The 19541-nt window shown below is 38.5% G+C and overlaps 1 protein-coding gene across 1 annotated transcript in view; it reads right to left on the bottom strand.

Annotated features, from left to right (window-relative positions):
* CCNT2 (cyclin T2) overlaps window positions 1-19541 on the bottom strand; it is a 48070-nt gene that overhangs the window by 28007 nt on the left and 522 nt on the right. Inside the window, 1 exon segment of the mRNA XM_007472025.1 lies at window positions 18972-19053. Within this exon segment, the coding sequence (XP_007472087.1) occupies window positions 18972-19053 (82 nt within the window).

Below are 19541 nucleotides of genomic sequence, written 5' to 3'. Positions count from 1 at the left end.
GCTGGGCCCGTGAGCCATGGCCGCTGAGCCTGCGCGTCCGGAGCCTGTGCTCCGCAATGGGAGAGGCCACAACAGTGAGAGGCCCACGTACTGCGGGGGAAAAAAAAAGAAAGCACAGGCAACAAAAGAAAAAATTTGGACTTCATCAAAATTAAAACCTTTTGTGCACTGAAATATATATTATATATATATAAAATATATATATACACATATATATATTACACACATATATATGAAGTTGGCCTACAGAATGGGAGAAAATACTTGCAAATCATGTATATGATAAGGGATCAATATCCAGAGTATATGAAGAACTCATAACTTAACAACAAAACACCCAACTAAAATATGGACAAAGGACTTGAGTAGACATTTCTCCAAAGAAGATAAATGACCAATAAACACATGAAAAGATGCTCAACACCAGTAGTCATCAGAGAATCTCAAATCAAAACTACAATGAAATATCACTTCACACCTGTTAGGATGGTTATTATCAGAAAACCAGAAAAGAGTAAGTGTTGGTGGGGCTTCCCTGGTGGCACAGTGGTCAAGAATCCGCCTGCAAATGCAGGGGACACGAGTTCGAGCCCTGGTCCGGGAAGATCCCACATGCTACGGAGCAACTAAGCCCGTGCGCCACAACTACCGAGCCTGCACTCTAGAGCCCACACACCCAGAGCCCGTGCTCTGCAACAAGAGAAGCTACCGCAATGAAGAGTAGCCACTTTCTGCAACCAGAGAAAAGCCTGTGCGCAGCAACAAAGACCCAATGCAGCCAAAAACACCAAAAAAGAGTGTTGGTGAGGATGTGAAATTGGCATCTGTGTGCATTACTAGTTGGAATATGAGATGGTGCTATTGCTATGGAAAACAGTACGGCAGTTCCTCAAAAACTTAAACCCAGAATTACAATGTGATCCAGTAAATCCATTTCTGGGTATACACCCTGAAATACTGAAAGCAAGGAATTGAGCAATTTGTATATTCATGTTTATAGCAGCTATCCATCTGTCCATTAACAAATTAAAATGGATGAACAACTGTAGTACAAATATACAATGGAATATTACTCAGCTTTAGAAAGAAAGGAAATTCTGACACATGCTACACCAAACATGAATCTTGAAGACAACAGGTAAAGTGAAATGAGATAGACATGAAAGTTCAAATATTTTAAGATTCCACTTACAGGAGGTACCAAGAATAGTGAAATTCATAGCAAAGTAGAATGGTGGTTGCTGGGGGTGGGGAGAAAGGAGAAATGTGAAGTTTGATTACTAAATAGACTTTCAGTTTGTGAAGATAAAACGTTCTGGATATGGATGGATGGTGGAGATGGGTGCACACAATGTGAATGTACTTAATGTCACTGAACTGTACACTTAAAAATGGTTTAAATGTTACATTTTATGTTATATTTCACCACAATTAAAAACACCAAAAAATTTAACAAACCAACACACCTCCAAACTAACAGACATTAAAAAAATGATTCAGATGGTGAATTTGCACCTACAAGACGGTGGAAGAGTAAGACATGGAGATCACCTTCCTCCCCACAAATACATCAAAACTACATCTACATATGGAGCAAGCTACAGAACACCTACTGAACGCTGGCAGGAGACCTCAGACCTCCCAAAAGGCAAGAAACTCCCCATGTACCTGGGTAGGGCAAAAGAAAAAAGAAAAAACAGAGACAAAAGAACAGGGACGGGACCTGCACACCCAGGAGGGAGCTGTGAAGGAGGAAAAGTTTCCACACACTAGGAAGCCCCTTCACTGGCAGAGACGAGGGGTGGGCGGGGGGGAGCTTCAGAGCCATGGAGAAGAGCGCAGCCACAGGGGTGCGGAGGGCAAAGCGGAGAGATTCCCGCACAGAGGATCGGCGCCGACCAGCACTCACCAGCCCAAGAGGCTTGTCTGCTTACCCGCCGGGGCGGGCGGGGGCTGGGAGCCGAGGCTCGGGCTTCAGAGGTCAGATCCCAGGGACAGGACTGGGGTTGGCTGCGTGAACACAGCCTGAAGGGGGCTAGTGCGCCACAGCTAGCTGGGAGGGAGTCCGGGAAAAAGTCTGGAGCTGCCGAAGAAGCAAGAGACCACTGTTTCCAGGTGCGCGAGGTGAGGGGATTCAGAGCACTGCCTAAACGAGCTCCAGAGATAGGCACGAGCCGTGGCTATCAGCATGGACATCAGAGATGGGCATGAGACCCCAAGGCTGCTGCTGCAGTCACCAAGAAGCCTGTGTGCGAGCACAGGTCACTATCCACACCTCCCCTCCCGGGAGCCTGTGCAGCCCGCCACTGCCAGGGTCCCGTGATCCAGGGACAACTTCCCTGGGAGAACACACAGTGCGCCTAAGGCGGGTGCAACGTCCTGCTGGCCTCTGCTGCTGCAGGCTCGCCCTGCATCCGTACCCCTCCCCACCCCAGGGCCTGAGTGAGCCAGAGCCCCTGAATCAGCCAATCCTTTAACCTTGCCCTGTCTGGGTGGGGAACAGACGCCCTCAGGCAACCTACACGCAGAGGTGGGTCCAAACCCAAAGCTGAACCCCAAGAGCTGTGCAACATCGAAGAGAAAGGGAAATTTCTCCAGGCAGCCTCATGAACAGCAGATTAAATCTCCACAATCAACTTGATGTTCCTGCATCTGTGGAATGCCTAAATAGACAACAAATCATCCCAAAATTGAGGTGGTGGACTTTGGGAGCAACTAAAGACTTGGGGTTTGCTTTCTGCATCTAATTTATTTCTGGTTTTATGTTTATCTTAGTTTAGTATTTAGAGCTTATTATCACTGGTAGATTTGCTTACTGATTTGGTTGCTCTCTTCCTTTTTTTATTTTTTATATATATATATTTTTTCCTTTTTCTCTTTTTGTATGTGTATGCTTCTTTGTGTGATTTCTGTCTGTATAGCTTTGCTTTTGCCATTCGTCCTAGGGTTCTGACTGTCTGTTTTTTGTTTTTGTTTTTAGTATAGTTTTTAGCGCTTGTTATCATTGGAAGATTTGTTTTTTTGGTTTGGTTGCACTCTTCTTTCCTTCTCTCTTTTTAAAATTACTTTTATTATTTTTAATAATTAATTTTAATACCTTTATTTTATTTCCTTTCTTTCTTTCTTTCTTTCTTTCTTTTTTCTCCCTTTTCTTCTGAGCTGTATGGCTGACAGGGTCATGGTGCTCTGGGTGGGTGTCAGGCCTGTGTCTCTAAGGTGGGAGAGGCGAGTTCAGGACACTGGTCCACCAGAGACCTCCCGACCCTACATAATATCAAACTGCGAAAGCTCTCCCACAGATCTCCATCTGAACGCCAAGACTCAGCTCAACTCAACAACCAGCAAGCTACAGTTCTGGACACCCTATGCCAAACAACTAGCAACACAGGAACACGAACACACCCATTAGCAGAGAGGCTGCCTAAAATCATAATAAGGTCACAGACACCCCAAAACACACCACCAGATGCTGTCCTGCCCATCAGAAAGACAAGATCCAGCCTCATCCACCAGAACACAGGCACTAGTCCCCTCCACCAGGAAGCCTACACAACCCACTGAACCAACCTTAGCCACTGGGAGGAGACACCAAAAACAATGGAAACTACGAACCTACAGCCTGTGAAATGGAGACCCCAAACACAGTAAGTTAGGCAAAATGAGAAGACAGAGAGACACACAGCAGATGAAAGAGCAGGGTGAAAACCCACCAGACCTAACAAATGAAGAGGAAATAGGCAGTCTACCTGAAAAAGAATTCAGAATAATAATAGTAAAGATGATCCAAAATCTTGGAAATAGAAGGAAGAAAATACAAGAAACATTTAATAAGGACCTAGAAGAACTAAAGAGCAAACCAACAGCGATGAACAACACAATAAATGAAGTTTAAAATTCTCTAGAAGGAATTAATAGCAGAATAACTGAGGGAGAAGAACAGATACATGACCTGGAAGATAAAATAGTGGAAATAACTACTGCAAAGCAGAATAAAGAAAAAAGAATGAAAAGAACTGAGGACAATCTCAGAGACCTCTGGGACAACATTAAACATGACAACATTCAAATTACAGGGATCCCAGAAGAAGAAGAGAAAAAAAAAGGGACTGAAAAAATATTTGAAGAGATTATAGTTGAAAACTTCCCTAAGATGGGAAAGGAAATAGTCAATTAAGTCCAGGAAGCACAGAGAGTCCCATACAAGGATAAATCCAAGGAGAAATATGCCAAGACACATATTAATCAAACTGTCAAAAATTAAATACAAAGAAAAAATATTAAAAGCAGCGAGGGAAAAATAACATACAAGGGAATCCCCAGAAGGTTAACAGCTGATCTTTCAGCAGAAACTCTGCAAGCCACAAGGGAGTGGCAGGACATATTTAAAGTGATGAAAGGGAAAAACCTACAACCAGATTACTCTATCCAGCAAGGATCTCATTCAGATTGGACGGAGAAACTAAAACCTTTACAGATAAGCAAAAGCTAAGAGAATTCTGCACCACCAAACCAGCTCTAAAACAAATGCTAAAGGAACTTCTCTAAGCAGGAAACACAAGAGGAGGAAAAGACTTACAATAACAAACCCAAAACAATTAAGAGAATGGTAATAGGAACATACATATCAATAACTACCTTAAATATAAGTGGATTAAATGCTCCAACCAAAAGACACAGACTGGCTGAATGGATACAAAAACAACACCTGTATATATGCTGTCTACAAGAGACCCACTTCAGACCTAGAGACACATACAGACTGAAAGTGAGGGGATGGAAAAAGATATTCCATGCAAATGGAAATCAAAAGAAAGCTGGAGTAGCAATTCTCATATCAGACAAAACAGACTTTAAAATAAAGACTATCAGAAGAGACAAATAAAGACACTACATAATGATCAAGGGATCAATCCAAGAAGATATAACAACTGTAAATATTTATGCACCCAGCATAGGAGCACCTCAATACATAAGGCAAATGCTAACAGACATAAAAGGGGAAATCGACAGTAACACAATCATAGTAGGGGACTTTAACACCCCACTTTCACCAATGGACAGATCATCCAAAATGAAAATAAATAAGGAAACACAAGCTTTAAATGATACGTTAAACAAGATGGACTTAATTGATATTTATAGGACATTCCATCCAAAACCAGCAGATTACACTTTCTTCTCAAGTGCTCATGGAACATTGTCCAGGATAGATCATATCTTGGGTCACAAATCAAGCCTTGGTAAATGTAAGAAAACTGAAATCATGTCAAGTATCTTTTCCAACCACAATGCTATGAGACTACATATCAATTACAGGAAAAAATCTGTAAAAAATACAAATACATGGAGGCTAAACAATACATTGCTTAACCAAGAGATCACTGAAGAAATCAAAGAGGAAATTAAAAAATACCTAGAAACAAATGACAATGAAAACACGATGACCCAAAACCTATGGGATGCACCAAAAGCAGTTCTAAGAGGGAAGTTTATAGCAATACAGTCCTACCTTGAGAAACAAGAAACATCTCAAATAAACAACCTAACCTTACACCTAAAGCAATTAGAGAAAGAAGAACAAAAAACCACCAAAGTTAACAGAAGGAAAGAAATCATAAAGATCAGATCAGAAATAAATGAAAAAGAAATGAAGGAAATGATAGCAAAGATCAGTAAAATTAAAAGCTGGTACTTTGAGAAGATAAAATTAATAAACCATTAGCCAGACTCACCAAGAAAAAAAGGAAGACTCAAATCAACACAATTAGAAATGAAAAAGGAGAAGTAACAACTGACACTGCAGAAATACAAAGGATCATGAGAGATTACTACAAGCAACTCTATACCAATACAAGGGACAACCTGGAAGAAATGGACATTCTTAGAAAAGCACAACCTTGAGACTGAACCAGGAAGAAACAGAAAGTATAAACAGACCAATCGCAAGCACTGAAATTGAAAGTATGATTAAAAATCTTCCAACAAACAAAAGCCCAGGACCAGATGGCTTCACAGGTGAATTCAAACATTTAGTGAAGAGCTAACACCTATCCTTCTTAAACTCTTCCAAAACATACCGGAGGGAGGAATACTCCCAAACTCATTCTACAAGGCCACCATCACCCTGATACCAAAACCAAAGATGTCACAAAGAAAGAAAACTACAGGCCAGTATCACTGATGAACACAGATGCAAAAATCCTCAACAAAACACTAGCAAACAGAATCCAACACATTAACAGGATGATACACCATGATCAAGTGGGATTTATCCCAGGAATGCAAGGATTCTTCAATATTTTCAGTATACACAAATCAATCAATGTGATACACCATATTAACAAACTGAAGGAGAAAAACCATATGATCATCTCAATCGATGCAGAAAAAGCTTTCGACAAAATTCAACACCCAGGTATGATTAAAAACCCTCCAGAAAGTAGGCGTAGAGGGAACTTACCTCAACATAATAAAGGCCATATATGACAAACCCACAGCCAACATCGTTCTCAATGGTGAAAAACAGAAAGCATTTCCACTAAGATCAAGAACAAGATAAGATTGCCCACTCTCACCACTATTATTCAACATTATTTTGGAAGTCTTAGCCATAGCAATGAGAGAAGAAAAAGAAATAAAACAAATACAAATTGGAAAAGAAGAAGTAAAACCATCACTGTTTGCAGATGGCGTGATACTATACATAGAGAATCCTAAAAATACTACCAGAAAACTACTAGAGCTAATCAATGAATTTGTAAAGTAGCAGGATACAAAATTAAAGCACAGAAATCTTTTGCATTCCTATACATTAATGATGAAAAATCTGAAAGAGAAATTAAGGAAACACTCCCATTTACCACTGCAACAAAAAAAATAAAATACCTAGGAATAAACCTACTTAAGGAGACAAAAGACCTGTATGCAGAAAACTATAAGACACTTATGAAGGAAATTAAAGATGACACAAACAGATGGAGAGATGTATTGTGTTCATGGATTGGAAGAATTAACATTGTTAAAAAGACCATACTACTCAAGGCAATCTACAGATTCAGTGCAATCCCTATCAAACTACCAGTGGCATTTTTCACAGCACTAGAACAAAAAACTTCACAATTTATATGGAAACACAAAAGACTCCGAATAGCCAAAGCAACCCTGAGAAAGAAAAACGGAGCTCGAGGAATCAGGCTCCCTGACTTCAGACTATACTACAAAGCTACAGTAATCAAGAAAGTATGGTACTGGCACAAAAACAGAAATATACATCAATGGAACAGGATAGAAAGCCCAGAGATAAACCCACACACATATGGTCATCTTATCTTTGATAAAGGAGGCAAGAGTATACAATGGAGAAAAGACAGCCTCTTCAGTAAGTGGTGCTGGGAAAAGTGGACAGCTACATGTAAAGGAAAAAAATTAGAACACTCCCTAACACCATACACAAAAATAAACTCAAAATGGATTAAAGACCTAAATGTAAGGCCAGAAACTATCAAACTCTTAGAGGAAAACATAGGCAGAACACTCTATGACATAAATCACAGCAAGATCCTTTTTGACCCACCTCCTAGAGAAATGGAAATAAAAACAAAAATAAACAAATGGGAGCTAATGAACCTTTGAAATTTTGCCCAGCAAAGGAAAAGATAAACACGATGAAAAGACAACCCTCAGAATGGGAGAAAATATTTGCAAACAAAGCTACTGACAAAATATACAAAAAGCTCATGCAGCTTAATATCAAAAAAATAAACAACCCAATCCAAAAATGGGCAGAAGACCTAAACAAACATTTCTCCAAAGAAGATATACAGATTGCCAACAAATACATGAAAGGATGCTGAACATCATTAATCATTAGAGAAATGCAAATCAGAACTACTGTGAAGTATCACCTCACACCAGTCAGAGTGTCCATCATCAAAAAATCTACAAACACAGGCTTCCCTGTGGCGCAGTGGTTGAGAATCTGCCTGCTAATGCAGGGGACACGGGTTCGAGCCCTGGTCTGGGAGGAACCCACATGCCGCGGAGCAACTAGGCCCATGAGCCACAACTACTGAGCCTGCGCGTCTGGAGCCTGTATTCCACAACGAGAGGCCCGCACACCGTGATGAAGAGTGGCCCCCGCTTGCCACAACTAGAGAAAGCCCTCGCACAGAAACGAAGACCCAACACAGCAAAAATAAATAAATTAATTAATAAACTCGTACCCCCAACATCTTAAAAAAAAAAATCTACAAACAATAAATGCTGGAGACGGTGTGGAGAACAGGGAACCCTCCTGCACTGTTGGTAGGAATGTAAATTGATACAGCCACTATGGAAAACAGTATGGAGGTTCCTTAGAAAACAAAAACTAGAACTACCATACGACCCAGCAATCCCACTACTGGGCATATACCCTGAGAAACCCAAAATTCAAAAAGTCATGTACCACAATGTTCATTGCAGCTCTATTTACAATAGCCAGGACATGGAAGCAACCTATGTGTCCACGGACAGATGAGTGGATAAAGAAGATGTGGCATATATATATATGCAATGGAATATTACTGAGCCATAGACAGAAACGGAACTGAGTTACCTGTAGTGATGTGGATGTACCCGGAGTCTTTCATACAGAGTGAAGTAAGTCAGAAAGAGAAAAACAAATACCATATGCTAACACATATATATGGAATCCCCCCCCCCCAAAAAATGGTTCTGAAGAACATAGGGGCAGGACAGGAATAAAGATGCAGACGTAGAGAATGGACTTGACACGGGGAGGGGGAAGGGTAAGCTGGGATGAAGTGAGAGAGTGGCATGGACATATATACACTACCAAATGTAAAGTAGATAGCTAGTGGGAATCAGCCGCATAGCACAGGGAAATCAGCTAGGTGCTTTGTGTCCACCTAGAGGGGTGGGATAGGGAGGGTGGGAGGGAGACGCAAGAGGGAGGAAATATGTGGATGTATGTATATGTATAGCTGATTCACTGTTATACAGCAGAAACTAACACAGCATTGTAAAGCAATTATACTAAAATAAAGATGTTGAAAAGAAAAGAAAAAAAAAGATTCACAACACAAAACCTAAGTAAAAAAGATATGAAATCACACATTCAAAGAGCACATCACACACCTGAGCATATCAACCCAGAACCACCTAGATTTTTAAGGAAAAAAAATCCTTTGACCACTTAGGCAAAAATAAATATAAGAAAGTTAGATCACCACCCAAACTGCCAGCAATGCTTTACACCAGGAAAAAAGAAAAAAGCAATTGTTACATATTTAAGATACTTAAGAAAAGAAAGCACAAGCCAAAAATTTTATATCCAGCAAAACTGACCTTGGATATAAAGGGCACGAACAATTATCAACATCCAAGGATTCAGACAATATTGTTTCCATGATCTTCAAGATAACTTTAAATAAACAAAATGACTACAGAGACTTCAACATACGCACTGGTAGTGAAGAATACAAATAAAGTTACTTGCAGAACTAAGCTTGAATGAAGATTAAAAGGGAGAGTTTTGTAATGGCTATTTATGATAATGTAGATACAACTTTTAAAAACCAGGGGTGAGGGGAAAGCAAACAAAAACATTTAACTGTTCTCAGTAATTACACTGGTGGTGGTTGTACTGTAATTCTGAGACATGTTTGTGTAATGTGGGATTAACAAGTGATATTGGGATATTTAAATTCTATCATTCCCACATCCTTCAAAACTAAGATTTTTGGTGTGAAAGAAAGGTCACAGAGATGTAATACAAAAGAGGTTAAAGAAAAGAATAAAAAAAGAAGTAAAAAATGCTACTGTTGCTTGAATCAGAATGAATTCCTAAGATATCTTAAATATATGTATTTAAAATGTATATATATATATAAAACAAGTCTACCTATATTTTGTATAGTTCATATATTTACTGTTAAATGAATAACAATATGTTGATGTATATAGCGAATACATATTTACCGTACTTTTGTTTACTGTACTATGTATTTACTGTATTTATTTACTGTACTATGTATTTCCTTGCTCTGTTCATTGAAGATGCCTAAAAACAAGACAAACATAGCAACAATGAGTATCTCCAGGGTCCAGGTTGATATCTTGTAATACCACTTCCTACTAAAAGAAAAAGCAGGGTTTCTTAAAGAAATGGCCATTTCAGCTGTGGCTATAAAACATACAGGATGAACCTGGAATATCTTGCTATAACAGATACTGAGGAAACTATCCCAGACTATATGGGTACAGACAGAGTTACTAGATGGTCCAGCAATTCTACTCCTGGGTATATATTCAAGAGAAATCAAAACATGTATCTACATAAAAACATACATAAATGTTCACAGTAGCAATATAACAGCCAAAAAGTAGAAACAACCCAAATGTCCACTAACTGATAAATGTATATACAAAATATGGTATAATGGTAGTTCAGCAAGAAAAATAAATGAAGTACTGATACATGCTACAACACAAATGAACCTCGAAAACATTATGTACTAAGTGAAAGAGGTCAGTCACAAAGGACCACACATTGAATGATTCCATTTATAGGGAATGTCCAGAATAGGCTGGTTGGAAGAATGGGAAGAGATGGCTAAAGGATGGGGGATTTCTTCTTGGGGTGATACAGATTTCTAAAATTGATGTACAACTTTGTGAACGTACGCAAAAACCACTGAATTGTACACTTTCAAAGGATGAAATATATGGTATGTAAATTTTCTCTCAACAAAGGTGGTAAACATAGGGCAAGAATCAACTACTTATTCTGCCTTTCCTATATGAACTTGTACCACCGGATGTCCAAATAGTGATGAATCACAACATTTCACTATACAAATATTCCAATTAATAAATGAAGAAGAAAGGACAGAATTAAAGTATCACAATGAATAAAAGGATCTAGGCATTGAATATTGACAGCTGCTAACACCACAAAAAGACAACCAGACATTAGGTGCCTGCTGATTAAAGAATATAACATTACCTGTAGTCCTGCCAAAGGGATCTAACATAAGTCTGATCAAATTTCTGGATCCAACTGGCAATTTGCAGGGAATACAGCAACAAAGGAACATAATAAACTGCACCATGAACATACAGTTAGCAAAACCCAGACAGGTGGAAACTCTACAGGTATAATGTCCTAGGTCCTTCAACAGATAAAATTTAAGTAAAAGAAAGGGATAGAGGCGAAACCTGTACCTTGAGAGATTTAAGAAACCTATCAAATCTTTAATAATGGGAAAGGATAGGACAGTTTTTCTATCCCTTTGTGGAGGGAAGGAAAGGGTTGACATTGGGATGGAGCACATGAAGGCACTTCTGGGGTAGTTAGCAAACTTCCCTTGTTTGATTTGAGTGGTAGTTATAAAGCTGTTTAACTAATAATTCACTATGCTATATATTTAGTGGTTTTACATGTTTGTGTTTCATTTTATAACAATTAAAAAACCCCACTTCCTCCACGCTTCCACTGTTGGGGGGCACGGGTTCGATCCCTGGTTGGGGAACTAAGATCTTGCATGCCGCGTAGCATGGTCAAAAAAACTCAACCAACCAACGAAACAAAAAACACAAAAACACAAAAAAACCCACTTCATTTCATATACGCACAGTTACACTACAGCACTAAAGAATACCAAATAGATGAAATAGAATAGGAGGTGAACAGGACCCAAAGGATAAGGTCAGAGAATCAAACAGAAGTGAAAGAGTGGAGTTATCTGGGGAATGGTTTATGAAGAGTTGTAACTTCAGCTCAGTCTCACAACCTGACAGGTCAGAATCACATGAAAAGTGAAGGGAAAGCACCACATGGAAAAATAGGGATGCACAATGCGTAAATCCTAAGACTGATGTATGGCTGAAGGAGGAATTGGGGCCTAACTCAAAAGAGGACTTCACTGGATTTCGCCCAATGAGAAATGCAAATCAAAATCTGACAGTATTTTCATTATTCACTTGTATACTCATCTCCTCCTTAGAAATCACTGGCATCAATATTTAGTGTGCCCTATTTCTGAAACACATTAGGAACATTTCTTAAACATATTAGACACAAGCAAGAACTGCAGCATGAGATTAGGCTAGGTATCTAGGTTCAAAATGCCAATCACATAACAGCTAATTTCTGGACAAGTAACTTAGTAATTGCATCTGTTTCCTCAGGAGGACAATACTTCAGCTGCCATAAGTAAAATGCCTATTACATAGTTGGATTTTTTAAAAAAATAAATTTATTTTATTTCTTTATTTTTGGCTGTGTTGGGTCTTTGTTGCCGCGCACGGGCTTTCTCGAGTTGCAGCGAGTGGGGGCTACTCTTCGTTGCAGTGCATGGGCTTCTCACTGCAGTGGCTTCTCTTGTTACAGAGCATGGGCTCTAGGTGCATGGGCTTCAGTTGTTGTGGCATGTGGGCTCAGGAGTTGTGACTCGCAGGCTATAGAGTGCAGGCTCAGTAGTTATGGCGCACGGGCTTAGCTGCTCTCCAGCACGTGGTATCTTCCCAGACCAGGGCTCGAACCCATGTCCCCTGCATGGGCAGGCAGATTCTTAACCACTGTGCCATCAGGGAAGCCCTACAGAATGGGATCTTAATAAATTTTCATCCACACAATTTATAGTTGAAAAGGAATTTAGAAATCACCTAGTCTAATAATCTCAAATTTACAATCCAGGAAACGTATTTGGTCAGTACATATCATTTTGAATATAAAAGATACAGAATACGTCCATCATCGCAGAAAGTTCTACTGGACAGTCCTACAGTATTTCCCAGTAGCATTAATGGATTTTGAACATAAGATTATTCTTCGACTAATTGCTTTATTAAATTAAAAAGCAGAAGCATAAGTGAGCTATAATATAAACAACCACTCAGATTTCAAAGACATTTTACTTTAGTAGATAAAAGAATGAAACATGCTGATTTCACTTCTACAAAACGGCCAGTGTACAGTCATCTCTCAGTAGCCACAGGCGGGGGATTGGTTTTAGGACCCCTCCACATTTACCGAAATCCATGGATACTCAAGTCTCATATAAAATGGCATAGTAATGGTATATATCCTACGCACATCCTTCCTTACACTTTAAGTCATCTCTAGATTACTTATAATACCTAATACAATGCAAATGCTATGTAAATAGTTGCTGGTGTGGGGTAAATACAAGTTTTGCTTTTTGTAAATGAATTTTTTCCCAAATATTTTTGATCTGCAGTTGGTTGAATCCACAGATGCAGAACCCACAGACATGGAGGGCTGACTGTATAATAGATTATGAGACACAGGGGAAACATCAAAATTTAAATGAACAGTCTTCAACTTTAGCAGGCATCAGTATCACCTGGGACGCTTGTTAAGGTAGAGGATCCCAGGTCCCACCACAAATATTCTGATTACATAGGTCTAAGGTACAGCCCACTAAAGTATATTTTAGAGGAGCATCCTGATAATTCTCATGCCGAGCGTTGGTGAATCACAACTGGCACATCACAAAAGCTTTACACATCAACTGCTTTTAGTGAAAAATTTCAGGGCTATGAAAAGATTCCTAGTAACAGATACTTGAGGCAGAAATACTGATAACTGCATGAACAATGGAGTCTAGATCTGGGTGCGATTTTTAGCTTTTGTCACTCAGCTGCTGTGTGACTTCAGACAAAGTGTTTAACCTTTATGATTCTTTTCTTCCTTATCTGGGGTAAGAAAGAGAATATCCACCTTAAGTAAATGTTTAGGAACCACATACCAAAATAAACCTAACAAGGAAAAACAAACGCCAAAACCCAAGAATCTCTTCCCATGAAATCAATAAGTAAATATAGGTAGACATTTATCTCCAGATAAACATAAAGGTAATGAAATAAAGCAAAATTAAAGGCTGGTAGATTTGAGTAACAAAAGAATTTATGTCAAAACCCACCATAGGGCTTCCCTGGTGGCGCAGTGGTTGAGAATCCACCTGCCGATGCAGGGGACATGGGTTCGTGCCCCGGTCCGGGAAGATCCCACAAGCCACAGAGCGGCTGGGCCCGTGAGCAATGGCCGCTAAGCCTGCGCGTCCGGAGCCTGTGCTCCGCAACGGGAGAGGCCACAGCAGTGAGAGGCCCGCGTACCGCAAAAACGAAACAAACAAACAAACAAAACAAAAAAAACCCCACCATAAACAAAATTAGAAGCCAAACTACTAAAATATCTTCTAATATGGTAAGATTCATAACAAACTCAAATAAGAGGCTAAAAAAAAACATATTAGTACTTAACAGAAAAGCAACATTTATTAACAAGCTAAATTTAAACTTTAGAAATACCAAAAAGTTTCCCTAAAGCCCCCAATTAGAAGATTACAAATGTGATCTTTGTTCTTATGGTCCTTGAAGAATTACAGATGAATAGGCTATTTTTTACTAGAACAGATAAAATTCACCAAACACTCAAAATTAATCTAGTGACAATGACATAGCTTTTAGTCTCACTTCTTAACTCTTTAGGTTTACCCATGGTTTTTTCAACCTCAGCACTACTGACATTTTGTACCAGGTAACTTTTGGTTTTGCAGGAATATCCTATGCATCGTAGGATGTTTAGCAGCATCCCCGGCTTCTATCCACCAGATGCCAGTAGTACCCCTTTCCCATCTGTGACAACCAAAAATGTCTCTAAACATTATAAAATGTCCCTCGGTGGGCAAAGCTGCCTCTGGTTGAGTTACACTGGGTCAATCTACACTATCCTTTTCTGGTGCCATATTAAAAATTACTTCTCCAGAAACAGCCACATCTAACCTCAACTAGGACCAGTCCAATTCTGTCTGTTCTCATATTGCTGTTGTGTGTTGGATCTAAGAATTGTGGGAAAAAACAGACAAAAACCCTTTTCTGTGCTGAAAAAAATACACACATATATGCTTGCACAAGCAAAAACTATTTCTGAAAGGGCACACAGAAACTGTGCACAGCAAATGCTGTAGGGCAGGGGGCTTAGATACCTGGATGGGAGGGAGGTTTATCATAACCCTTTTTCTACTGTTTTCATTTACCATGTGTCTGTTAGTTTTCAATAATAAAACATTTAAAATGTGTCTATGTGGGGAGGATGAATATAGAGGAAAATGTAGAAGAATTCACTCAACAGACCTGTGAGCAACAAGATTTGATACATTCTATTGACAAACTATTGCCAAATATCAACTTTATGTGAGGTACTGGTGAGTATAGCCAAAAAAAAAGGAAACAAAACCCCCCTGTCCTTTTGGGGCAGGGAGGTTACATTTAACTTTATCTAGATTCCTATGTTTGAGAGAAATTTAGGGCTTTCACAATACAAATTTAAACAAAATCCTTAACTAACCGAATTGCCCAAAATGTTATTCTTTCACAAGTGGCAATTGTTTGACAATTTTATGAGCAATTTGAGTATAAATAAGCAACAGTTGGTGTAAACTGAATGAAATCTACCATTAAAAAATCTTGAATAAATTTCTATGCAAAGACTATTAATAAAAATTAGAATGGGAGAATGCTTTATTATCGGACAAAGAACAGGGATTGTGGGCACTTTTCTAGAGAGAGAAAAGAATGGCTTTCCTTTAAATCACTTAAGTCTTTACAGGGGAAGAAAGGAATGCAAAAAGAAAATCTTTAAATTTTCAAATGGTATCTACTAGTCAAGAACCAAGTCAACTGAGAAAGATTAAGACTGCAAGCAAAAAGTGGTAATCAAATTTTAGCACAAGCAAATACAAGTTCCTTCATGCGTATCAGCTGACTAATCTTAGATGTATTAAGTGAAACTCAGATATGACATAGATGGTGCATTCTTAGATGTCATCATAGTCAAAAATCATTAGTTCTGAATACTGCCCTTAACTTACTGTGTACTCTTGAGACCTTAAACAAAGCTACATTTAAATTTGGCATACTATAATGTTTCAATTGCTGCAGCTCAAAAAAGAGGCAACAGAACTAAAGGGAAGATTAAAATGATCACATGAATTGGAGAGATATGAGACTAGACCATGACCAACAAAAATACTAAGAGTGTGTTCTTTACAACCTCATTTTAAGAGAACTCAAAAGACTTGGAATTAATATAAGAAACAAATGCATCATAAACTTGACTAACCAAACTAATGAACAGAGTTTCTAGGAAAAGCTGGGTCAATTATCTATACTATGACTGACACTGGGGAGGATGCTCTCCCACAGTACATACTTTGTGGAGGCACTGCTGGTTCCAGGGCTTTTTTATATACTTCATTAGATTTATCTTGAGCTTGATCCAGCAAGGCCATTCTTCAATTACTAATCTCAATTACATAAACCTCACTGCATCCAGTGAGCAAAGGATAGAATTATCTAATTAGGTTATATATAAAAGTCATTTCCTGCTGGTAGCCATCCAACCTTCTAAAAAGAGAAAGTAACAATGATAAAAGACAGCTCTGTTGACACTAACTTTTAAAACAAGACCAACTTGACCTTTAGGGGACTTTTTTACTTTTAAATTTGTTAATGTGAAAAAATAAAGCCACATAAATATTTTTAAATATTTTAACATAATGAATGCATATTTATTATAAAACTAGATATATGTTGTTACTAGCATCTTTAAATTGAAGCTTGTTATGGTTTAATTTACCGAATGGTGTTCAATTTACTTAGTGGTGGAGACTCATGCTTTTTTAAAGTCTACCATGACATTCCATTATAACCTTGTAAGAAAAATTTTCCCAGTGATGTCAGGGAGTATGAATTTGAAAGTGACTCACATTCAATTTGAGACCACCCCCTTCACCCTAAAAGAATAGGAAAAAAAAAAAAAGATAAAAGAGTGAGGCTGTGCAATTGATGCAAGTGTACCAACACAAATAAATATTAAAACCACTTTTGATAAAATAGCAAAGGTAAAAAAGACAATGGTTAGATATGAAGGGTGCAATTTATTTCTCAAAACAGAAATTAGCATCAGATTTCAATTATTCTAATAATGACTCAATGTAAAACACTGAAGTTTGCCTTTATACACACAGAAGACAGAAAATAGGGTAATAAAAATGAATACTCTGGCTTTCTTATTAAATGATGGCATTTAAATAAAATAATAAGAGTTACAATGCAAGTGACCTGGGCTTCACCAGTCAACTTAAAAGTTACAGCTGTGAATTTTGGCTGTTAAGTAAGGTTTTGCTTTAAAGCACACCAACCAGGCCATAGAGACAAATTATGAAAGACGGAGGGTTCAAAAAGAGAAGTGTAGTCTTGTGGTGAAATCATTACTGAAGTAGAAAAGTAAGCAAATAGGACATCTGTAGCCACATCAAGAATTTCCAGGGCTTCCCTGGTGGCGCAGTGGTTGAGAGTCCGCCTGCCAATGCAGGGGACACGGGTTCGTGCCCCCGTCCGGGAAGATCCCACATGCCGTGGAGCAGCTGGGCCCGTGAGCCATGGCCGCTGAGCCTGTGCTCCGCAACGGGAGAGGCCACAACAGTGAGAGGCCTGCGTACCGCAAAAAAAAAAAAAAAAAAAAAAAAAAAACTAAAAAGAATTTCCAGAACTATTTTGATTTGTGATTCCTACCAGCATATTCCAGGGCTACTTAAGGGAAGCCACACTTACATTAGTATTCATCAGTTCACTACTGCCTTAGGAGACAATTTAAATAAAAATGTATTTCTCTCAATCTAAATGTTATACCAAAAAGGCTCCCTCTCTCTTCCATAACACTATCACTGACCTAAGTTCTGTGTACAAGAAATAACTGGAAAAATATAAAGAGCAAGAATCAAACAGATTTAAAAGATGAAAAGTAGAAGCAGTGGAAACTGCAAGAGACCAAAATGTATACTGTTTAATATAAACCTATATGCCAATCTGATAAACCAAATCAGATTTATGATCAGAAGAGATTAAAATAGGAATCAATCTAAACTATGAGGCTTTTCCTTCCAACTAAAAAAAAGGACCTTTTCAAAGACTGTTTTCTTAAAAGGTCCTAATGACAATCCACAAATTGCATAAAGTCTTCCAGGGTCAACTTTTCCACCCTCCTTTCAGAATAGCATTCTATAAATAGCTGTGAGCAAAAAATATGGTGAGAAATAAGGCAGAGCTAAATATTTCTAAACAATATGCAATTTTCTTTGATAACAGGTATAACACAGTATTCGTGTTTCTCCGAAAAGAACAGACACCGAAGTGCCGTTTTCATAACTTAAAATGAAAATTTCAACTAAACGCCACTACTCAGTTTGTCAAAATTTACAGAATATGTTCCAAATCAGTACTTTAGTATTGGAAGGTAAGATTTACTTCAAACTAATTGTACATACAAAGACACACCTCTGACATAGTGTTTCTGAAACAAGACACCATTCAAACCACCAAAAATTTAAGTAGACAACTAACGCTAAAATGTGATAAACAAGAACGTTTTACAACTTAAATTGTGTTAGCAAATGAAATATTTCTGCTAAACATTTAACTCTTTCAAAGGGTCATTTGAAAACAATGTTACAATTAAACTAAGCCCAATTCACAGTATTTGAAGCAATATGAGTCCAATACAATTAAGATGTACAACAGAATGACTGGGTTTTCTACAATTACATTGTACCTATAAATTGTTCAAATGTTGAGTGTAAAATTTAAATGAATACCAATGTAATAAATACTCTTTGAGAAGAGAAATGCTTCTGATTTATCTCTTAGCTCAAAAGACCTGGCAGAGCCTGACACAGCGCCTGGCAGCTTGTCAACACAAATTAAAAAACCAACCAAGCAACCAGAAACCCCACATGTGAAGCAAAATGTTTATCACGCGATTCACCTTCACTGTTAACTTAGAACATTAAATACAATAGTAAAATCCACGACCAACTTTTTTCTGCGTATCGATATCTTAAAATTTGGTTGTTTCAAAAACAGAATAATAAAACAATACTTACATTTCTATTGAATTTGGTGAAAGAATGGTGCATGTAAAACCTGTGCATATAAACAATCGCAGTGTTTATTGTAAGCTGAGAGCTGGAACGTTAACATTTAGGAAATATCGGAGAAAAACAACATCTCTTTTCCAAAACTATTTTGAAAGAAAATTCCCGATCTACGGTTCTTTTCCAAGGCCCCCGTTCACTCAAAACCAATCTCCAAACTGTAATAATAAGAAACTAAATACCCACAGGATGATGGCGTGGGGGCTGCAGGATCGAAAAGACTCCCCACCGAATAAATAGCCGGAATAATAACATACGCCGAGCATTCCGCTCCAATACTGCTATTAAGCGAGCCCAGGAAGCATTTATCAATGGCTACGACTATACCCCAAACCAAACAGTTTAAACACGCGCGCGCGCACCCATGCAAAACCATGCCAGGAACATAAAGACGTCCCGTGCGCTCCCAAGGTACAAGAGAACCGCCATCAAACCGGCGAGGAGATTGGGGAAAGGCTGCAGAGAACACTTACGCCTTTCAGCATCTCCCTCCTAGCTCTCAACCCCTTCTCGGACTAG

Source organism: Lipotes vexillifer, unplaced genomic scaffold (assembly GCF_000442215.2).
Source record: "Lipotes vexillifer unplaced genomic scaffold, Lipotes_vexillifer_v1.1 scaffold233, whole genome shotgun sequence".
Taxonomy (NCBI): Eukaryota; Metazoa; Chordata; class Mammalia; order Artiodactyla; family Lipotidae; genus Lipotes; species Lipotes vexillifer.
The sequence above is the reverse complement of the archived record's forward strand: the minus strand, read 5'-3'. Positions and strand labels throughout refer to the sequence as shown.